This window comes from Gymnodraco acuticeps, unplaced genomic scaffold (assembly GCF_902827175.1).
Source record: "Gymnodraco acuticeps unplaced genomic scaffold, fGymAcu1.1, whole genome shotgun sequence".
Taxonomy (NCBI): domain Eukaryota; kingdom Metazoa; phylum Chordata; class Actinopteri; order Perciformes; family Bathydraconidae; genus Gymnodraco; species Gymnodraco acuticeps.
In genome coordinates this window covers 594,642-603,976 of record NW_022991779.1, presented here as the reverse complement: position 1 = coordinate 603,976, position 9,335 = coordinate 594,642, and the positions used below count along the sequence as shown (strand labels likewise).

The following is a 9,335-nucleotide window of genomic DNA, read 5'->3' as shown; positions in this document are numbered from 1 at the left end:
TCAATTAGACATTTGTTTATGAGCTGTTGTAACTTGAGCAGTGGCGGCCGGTAAATACAGTCAGAGAGATTATTACATTTTGGCTAAATATTTTAAATTAGCGATTCATATTTTTCTTTGGAAGCATGTGGCCTCTGTTGTTTCCTCTTCCTCCGGCTCAGCCCTTTCCTCTGACCTCGTGCTTCCTCCCATTCTCTTACTCTCTCCACGGGAAATGAAAAGGAAAGTTGCTACCAGACAAGTTTTTGTAAATGAAATTAGAAAAACAGGGAAAATCTGTACTTAAAATAGAGAAGTTGAAGAGAAAGCTCCGTACCTCTGCTGCAGACTGGTAAGGTGAGTCTTTTTGGAGGTGATACTTCTCTGGATTACTGAGCATTCTTAAATGAAGTTATTGTCAACCTCTAACGTGATACCTACAATTGGTAGAATTAAAGAAGCTTACCTAACGTTATTTAAAACAAGAAAATACTTAAGGAAGTAAAACCAACCTAAAATGATTCCTCTTGAAAGTCCTTCGTTTACAATCTTAAGTAAAAGCATGTATCGGCTAAATGTACTTAAAGTATGGTATAGTTTACTCAACAGCAATGCATAATATTCTGTAAGGTCCTCATATTTAAGCTTCTCAGTTTTGTGACGATGCATTTTCCAACAGATCCAAGAGGCTTTTTAAATAGTTTATTTAGCTAAACGAGTGGGAGAATTTTCTGAACAAATGAAGAAACACTTATTTGCGCTGTCAGAAAATGTGGTTGTATTTGCTTCTGAAATGTAGTCAAACATAACATGGATACTCAAGTAGTGTATAAGTACCTTCAATGTGTAGTAAAGTACAATACCAGATGTAACATATCTAACCTTCCACTGCTTCAAAGTACTGGTGATAGTCTGTATGTAATATTATTGCAAACAAACAAAACACATGAAAACTCCCAAACCAAAAGCGAAGTTTTACCAAAGTTATCCATACCACCAGAGTAAACAGCTGTGTGAACTCTGCTCTCTATTATCAGACATATAGGTGAATAAATACACTGTCTGTTTGCTTTTACACAAACCAAATACTTGCTTGTCATTTTTAGAATACATTATGAGCATGTGAAACCTAGGAGTTAATTAAGGTTGAAGGATTCACTTTTTTGTTGCAGCAGCAGGTTATCAACGCTGTGCACATGAGTTAAACAGTATACTGTACCAGTGGTGTAGTGGGGATTTTTTTGTCACTGACACACCCCCAGCTCGCCGCGGGGTCACGAGCGTGATGACGAATCATCATTTTTTAAGAAAATCGTTTTTATTTTGTATTATAATTACTTACTGTGAAATGTATTATGTTTTTGTCATTATTACAACAAATACACACTTGCAACTGATAACACTGGCAATGATTTTATATTTATTAGACTATTGAAAAAAAGATCATGCTCCAAATAAGTGGGGGTACGGCATACCCCCGCGTCCAACGCCCACTACAGGTCCACTACTGTACATATCAACGGTACACACATACATCTAGAATACACCATTTCAAATACAAGGGTTACCCGAATATACTATACCAAACTAATGCAACTAACATTTAAAAATAGTGTTTTGTATTCATTATATGCAAAGTATTTTTATTTATTGTTTTGAAACTTAAAGGTGGGGAAGGTAAGTTTGAGAAACCGACTCGAGATACACTTGTTATATTCCATGGAATGCTCTTAACATCCCGAAAGCAATGAATATCTTAAGTGCTTTGATAAAAAATCCATAAAAAATGTCATCTGTGGAAGCCGTAGTAGGCTACTGTAAAAAGCACGACCAATCATCTGAGCCGGCCCGGCTAAAGTAACTGGATGGCCTACCTGCCTGTCAGCCTTCTATCTGTGCACAAACTTATCTCGTGCCCTCATTGGTCATGTGCGCGTTCGTGTGTGTGTTGGAGGAGGGGCTCTGTGAGGAAGTGGCAGATTTGTTCCGGTTCTGTATTTTCAAATTCTAGCGCACTCGAGCTGGTTTCTCCAAAATTACATACCCCACCTTTAAATCAAAATCACAAATACTTTAATGAACACAGGGGAAATAGTTTTGTTGTGACAGTTGTTCCATTATAATATGAATTAAATTAAAAGATAAATAATATGTATAACAAAGAAGTCAGAATGTGCAGTAAAAGATCAAATAAACATAATAATTAAAGTAAAAATGTTCAATAAAAGATCAAATAAGACGTGTAAACATAAGAATTCAATTAAAAAGTCAAATACAAGTCGAGTACCAGCATATAGCCTAGTGTGAGTTAAATTTAAAGTTATTTAAAGATCAAAGGTGTTAAAACACTTTTGCTCAAAACAAACGCTTTTATATGTTTTGGTTTTGCCTGCAGTCACGGCCTCACAATGAGCTCTTGTTATTGACCTAGAGAAAGGCATGCAGAGGGCAGCTGATTAACAGAGCAGTGTGTGTGTGTGTGTGTGTGTGTGTGTGTGTGTGTGTGTGTGTGTGTGTGTGTGTGTGTGTGTGTGTGTGTGTGTGTGTGTGTGTGTGTGTGTGTGTGTGTGTGTGTGTGTGTGTGTGTGTGTGTGTGTGTGTGTGTGTGTGTGTGTGTGTGTGAGATGAGGCAGGTTGGAGCTTTTTTCCGTCGGAGTGGACGGAGGAATGCAGTCTAACTGGATCTGCAGCTCCTTTTTTTCCCTCTGCTGTTTGATTTTCCTCAGATAAACAAAGATGGCGGACACACGCAGAGTGACAGAGCCGGGCAGAAAGGTGAGTTTAATTCAAACACACCTGAGAAACAGGAAGCAGCTGAGAGATTATGTAAAGTAACAAAGATGAGAGGAAACAGGGGGAGAGTGTTTTTTATGTCAGATTCACTGTTGGGATTAAAGTTTTATTTCTGAGGTGATTATTAAACTAGTTTACTAACTTTTTTAAATAATCTGTTGTCATTGAAACTGCGTCATGCATGCCAGAAGAGAAACTGCAACGTCCGGTCATTGTTAACAAAATAAAAGCTCTGTTTGCATACTTATCTGGCAGCTTTTTTAAATATATCTATGAAGTAATGATACAAGAATCAAATAAATTAAACTGTTCGAAATAAAGTATGTTTTCTTGGTGCTAGTTTATTTATTATTTTTGACACATCGAGTTACAGTGAAAAGTTTGTTTTGAAGGAACCCTCTGAACTTTTGGGGATTTGCCGCAGCACGTGATGGTCACTCACAGGACATGTGATGTCACGCAGTTAATTGAGTTTGAGTTGCTAATCATTTCATTACGTTTTTTCCTTCTTGTGAAAAATAGTTGACACATTAGGAATAATATTTGCACAAATAAGCATACACGTAATGTATTTCTAAAAAAATGTAAATAGAGGAAAAGTAGAGGAAAATATGTTTCATACATTCACCAGTTTGTTTTACTTGATATTGGGGTTACGGATTATGTGTGGTAAACATAACATAAACAGATTAAAATGTACCACAAAGTTAATTCAACTGTTTTGAGAATATATTAAAGGGGACCTATCATGCAAAATGCACTTTTGTATGTCTTTTATACATAAATATGTCCCCCCGGTGTGTCGGGGTACTCACACAGCGTCAGAAAATAAAACCCTCACTCTTTTCCTCCATACCCAAATCTTTTAAAAACAGGGGTACAACGGAGCTGATCCAGATTTGCTGCCGATATGACGTCAAATTGGCGGTGGACCCACAGAGAGTTGCTATCAGAAACAATGCCTGACGTGTTTTGGACGTAATCTCGTCTTTGTTTACATTAGCAAGCCTCGCTAACACTCAGAGCTAACCTGTACTAGAGAGTGTGTTTAAAAAGCAGGAAATAAAAAAAGGAACTCACCTTGTGATAAACCTGCAAGAGAAAAAACATTTGAGCAGGGCTGCAAAAGAGGGGTATGAGCAGTATGAGGCATGGCTACAATGGGTGATCTGTTTGCTATTTTAAACATGTTTTGTATAGGTAAAATTGGCCCTACAATATATTTTTTACAATATAGCATAATAGGTCCACTTTAAGACTATTAAAGGTCCCATGTCATGGCCATTTCTACTGATCATAATTCCATTGTTGAGGTATACTAAAATAAATGTATATTGTGCAATTTTCCAAACTCATATTGGTTTCTCACAGCATCTCTGTATAGTAGGCTATGTGTATTCACTCTCTGTCCTAAACGGCTTGTTGGAGCTCCTGCCCCCCCCTCCATATGAGCCCAGAGGCCGTCTGCGAGACAGCGAGACACAGCGAAACCTAGCCCGAAACACACACACACCCGCAGCCTGGCTGGGAGTTTGTGTGTGTGCCCAGGCTGAGTTCCGCGGTGTCTCGCTGACCCCACACCAGTGAGCCAGCTCACAGTGTCCCACTCCTCGCAGCAGCGAGCCTCGCAACGTCCCGCCGAGTGTGTGTGTGTTTGAGGAAGTCCGCGGATTGGTCCAAACGTAACGGCTCCGCGGACGTAACATTATGTCACTATACCCGAAATACGTCACTATACCCAAGAAGTAATCAATGGAGAAAGGGAAATCTCCAACGAGGCATTCTGGGGCAGCATAGACAGACCTTTTCTGTGTTAGAGTTTTACTCGCTACAGGGTGTACTTTGAGGGTTTGTGACTCTGCAGACCGTTTACATGCAGAAAAACCTTCATAACACACAAGGGGACGGGTAATAACCAGAAAATCATGACATGGGACCTTAACCTTTTTTAAATACTAAAATAAAGAAAATACAGAAAACTGTCAAATACAGAAAACTATCAAAATATGTATGCAGATTATTTTTCTATATTTGTATTTTATTTAATTGTTAAGTTGCACATGTTTTCAAACAATCCAAATATTTCCATTTATATCTGAAAATGCAAAACAGATAGCTATTATTAATTATTTATCTTTTTTTCACTTTTCAGAAATGGGTCGTTCCACAAAGAAGTCCACCTGATGAAAATAAACCGAGTGTTCGTCCTCCTGAAAAAGAAGCCGAGAGAAGTCTGGTAACTGTTTCTCCAAATTATAACTTTAATTTAATAATGTTAAGATTAAAATGTTAACTTTATCTTAAAGATTTGGCAGATTTGGCAAGTTTGCCCACTTACAAATAAATTAACAGTGTATAATTTGAATGGTAGGTTTATTTTAACAGTGAGAGTAAGAAAATCAAAAAGACAATCCAGAAATTGACATTATATAAAATATAAACATTGATTTGCATTAAACTGTGGGAAATAGCCTATAAAACTGTGTCTCATATATCCTCAAATAAAATATGTTAAATAAAATAAAATGTTTCAGTAAATACATGTATTTGAATTTATCCAGTGCATCAATTGTATATGTCATGTTCCCATTTTCTTTGTCTAACACTTACATTTTTGTCTTTTACATAATACAAAGTCACCTTGATAGTATTTTCCTTTGTTTGATGTAAATGTTTTGTGTGCAGGCGGTTCCTTTCAGAGGTCACATCACAGGAGGGATGTCTCCGGGGAAGAAGGTTGTCATGATCGGGGTCGTAGACTCTCGTCCTGACAGGTACAAAGTATTTCATCTAATCTTGCATTTATTAATCCAACTCCTTCCTTCAGTATCAATGCTAACAGTGTGGATATGCAGAGAATGGATCTGAATGATTTTGAAGGACTCCTGAGGTGCATCTCACTTTGGTTAAATGGATTCCTTGTGTCCCTCACTTGCGTCGTTTCCCTGCGACTAGTCCCTTCCACCAGGGAAGCGTGGAGAGACGCAAGGAAACCACGAGAAGCAGGGAAATTAGTTTTAAGAGCAATGGGCAGGGGGGCCGTAAGGGGGTGAAAAGTTAGGACGATTCTAAGGGCCTGTGACTGACAGGGGCCCAAACTATTTTAGAACATTAAGAAAACAATGTTTAATTAACCATTGTGATATATTTTCATGGGGCCCAAAATCCCTGGGGGCGCCCCTGCCAATGGGACGTCGTTTCCTCCGGAGCGTCACGTGAAGCGACGTCCGTTTGTGAAGACGCCGCACAGCTGATCGCCTGACAGCAGCCAGATCAGTGCATGCGCTGCATCGTCCAATCAGTGAGCGATACACAGTAAGGGGGCGGGGCGAGTATCTGAGGATTTCACCGGAGGATGGTCTGGTAGTTCCTCAATTATCGCTCCTCCGTTATCGCTCCTCGATCCCCGGTCATCCGGCAAAAATAAGGCCACTGGGACGCTACTCAAGATGGCGCAGACAAATCAACTTCCGGTGATACCGAGCCCGAAGAGCGAGGAAATGAAAAATAACCGAAGTGAGACGCACCCCTGGACTTACTTCTAGTTCCACCGTCAGGCTGAAATTCACACTACAAATCACCAAACTTTGCTCCATGAGGAACATTTACATTTAACTTCCTGAAGAAATCCTTATTTCCGCTGTTTATTAAGAAAAACATCTGTAATCTTCTCATAAATCATAGGGGGAAAGAAGGACGGCATGATTTTGCTCAGAATCATCACATTTTTAGGTTTTCTACAAGCAATCCAGTTTGTTCACTGAAACAGGAAAAACCAAAAGATGAATCAGCAAACTTTTAATGATGTTTATTTGTCCAAATCAAACTAAACACCAGAACCTACATGTAGCTGACATTTTCTAAAGGACATATCATTAACTTTTTACGGGTCTTGCTCTCCTTATTCTGTTGCTCTCAAATACAATATTGTGCTGCTGGGTTACCCAAAGTAGATGGCAGATATTTCTAGTGAAAAAGATAAAAATAACAAAATACAAATAAATAATAATTATAGTAACAATAGCTGTTTTTAAAAAAATAAAAAATGTTTTCGTTTAAGCTATCTTAGATCCTCCCTTCTGTTTTTGTTTAGGCCTTCCTAGAATCAATTATGAAGTCAGATCCGTGTCAGATTTATGGCTGGTATTTGTCCCTCTGTTAGGTTTTACTTCGCTCTGACGTGTGGTCGGGGAACAGGGGGCGAGCCTCCTGTGGACGTGGCTCTGGAGCTCTGTGTGAGGTTCAAGGACCGACAGATCCTGCGGCAAGCCTGTGAGTCCGGATCCTGGGGAGAAACCGAGAGAGCCGTGCCTTTCTTCCCCTTCATCAGAGGACTGCCCTTCAAGGTACCACACGCAACTCTCATAGTCTTCATGTGGCAGCTGCTAACTTTTTTAATACAAGGAAAATGACAGATGTCAATTGCAGGAACAGATTCAAAGTCAGACTGAAGCATCCTTTGTGCTCCAGTCAATCCTCTCAGTAAACACAGCGCTGAATCCAGATCAAATGAAGGCTCTTTGAGCAGCTTTTCTCTCACTGATTGTGCTGTTATGTTACATGTGTGTTGCCTATGTCAGTGCCTAAAGAGATTGGATACTGATTACCATTGTGCATTACGTGGGCTGGTTCCCTCTTACATTTGCACATATATGTGTAAAAGAGAAAGTATATATGGCCTGCTCTCCCAAGATTGTATTCAGATGCTGGTTCCTAAAGTAAGAACTGGGTAAAACAGCTTTTAAATATGCTGCCCCCTCTGCTTGGAACGACTCTCAGATTGTATCACCTTGGGGGAGTTCAAGTCCATCTTAAAGGACAGAGAACACAAAACCATTGGTCGATGTGATTGCTCGTATATCCCTTAATTCTAGTCGTTTTGCATTTTGCCAGTTTTTAATGATTTTTTAATAGTTTCTTTTATTTTGCATATTGACTGGCATTTCATTTGTGTTTGAAAGCTGTATTCCTCTGCCTGTATTCACTGTGTTTTATCTGTTGTGACTTTGTTCATGCTGCCCTCTTGGCCAGGTCGCTCTTGGAAAAGAGATTTTAATCTCAATGAGACTTTATCTGGTTAAATAAAGGATATATATTGTTGTTTGTTTCTCATGTGTTGTGTCTTGATATTTGTCCATGTTGATGTTACACATGGAGCTACTGTGATGCAAGTCACATTTCACACTTGATCTGACCAATAAAGTATTATCGTATTCATTTAGAACTGCCAAAAACAATAGACCCTTTCACCAAAATTAACCAAACTTCCACTTTCTGTCTCCTCCCAGATTGAGATTCACTGTGAACACAGTCGCTTTCGTGCGTTTGTGGACGGACAGAAGCTGTTTGACTTTCAGCACAGGTTGACGTCACTCAGAGACATTGACACGTTGTGGATCAAAGGTAGCGTCGCTATCACTAAACTGGCCTGAAGGAAAACACAGCACTGCTGAACATTTGAGAAGATTTCAAACAGACTCTGTTGAGCTCAAACTGCCATGACTCCCCTCATCTGAACATGTTCTGTATTCACTGTGGACCTTTTTGTACAAAATGTTGAATATGGGGAGAAAAAAGTGTTTTATGACCACACAATAACAGACTGACTGATCAAGGAAGTGTAAGATCAGCAACTTCCATGTTTTGAGACGTACAATTACAGTTTTCTCCTCCTCTGAACACACTCTGCATTCACTCCTGACTTTTTTTGTACAAAATATTTAATATACAGAAAACAGTAGCCTCAATTTTGATGACAAATATGTTTTTGATCTACTGAAACAGTTTGAAAATGGGCATGTGTGACTGTGTGAAAGCAAACACCCAGACTAAAAAATGTGTTTCCAGAGAGTTTATAAAATCCTATTTTGGTTTTTTCATTGTGTCAGTTCGTTGTTTTACGGGTTAGTTCATATTCAACACACACAATAACACACATTTAATAACGGATTGAGGAAGCGGTAGACCGGCCACTTCCATTTTCCGCAAAGTAAAACTACTGTGTTTCTGAAAATAGTGTAGTGGCTTTAAAGAGAGTAGATATCGGCTTCAGTTCCCCCTGAAATATTCTTGTTTATTTTAGGGGGATAAAATAAAATGTTTTGCTGCTGCTCCTGTCCACAGCAGTGCCATGTTGGAAATGAAGCTCCTTCTATAACAGATGTTCAGCCCACAGACCACAACTACTACAACTGTAAATATCATAAAATACAATATGTGTAGCATGAAAATAAACAGAAAATAATGGGGTTAACTAAAGGCCATTGAGGCTTTGGGTAGGACTGTTTTTATATTTTTCTGAGTAAACAAACCATGAAGAGGCCTCTGTGATCTGATGACTACCTCAAACCACACCGTGGGATGTCCTGCTGTCATCCATATTTAAATATATGAATATCTGTATGAGATATACAACAGTACAACATTTCATCAAATACAAAGAAATGACAACTTTAAATATTGATTCTGAATCATTAAAAAACAGGATAAATGTATGCAAACGTTAGGATTTTATTGTATATGACAATATATTGTATTTTATTATTATCATTATTTTATTATTA

At 38.7% G+C, this 9,335-nt stretch overlaps 1 protein-coding gene across 5 annotated transcripts; it reads left to right on the top strand.

Moving 5' to 3' along the window:
- Positions 1-169: 169 nt before the first annotated feature.
- LOC117535156 (galectin-related protein-like) lies at positions 170-8,656 on the top strand. 5 transcript variants are annotated; one of them, XM_034199523.1, is made up of 6 exons: positions 170-336; positions 2,613-2,754; positions 4,925-5,008; positions 5,458-5,546; positions 6,935-7,118; positions 8,061-8,656. In XM_034199523.1, the coding sequence occupies exons 2-6, from the start codon at positions 2,716-2,718 to the stop codon at positions 8,202-8,204; spliced, it is 540 nt and encodes a 179-aa protein (XP_034055414.1). In that variant the 5' UTR covers positions 170-336; positions 2,613-2,715; the 3' UTR covers positions 8,205-8,656. The 5 variants fall into 5 exon arrangements, with proteins under 5 accessions (XP_034055414.1, XP_034055415.1, XP_034055417.1 ...); XM_034199524.1 differs by having other exon boundaries at positions 178-331; XM_034199526.1 differs by having other exon boundaries at positions 193-336; positions 2,706-2,754.
- Positions 8,657-9,335: the final 679 nt, after the last annotated feature.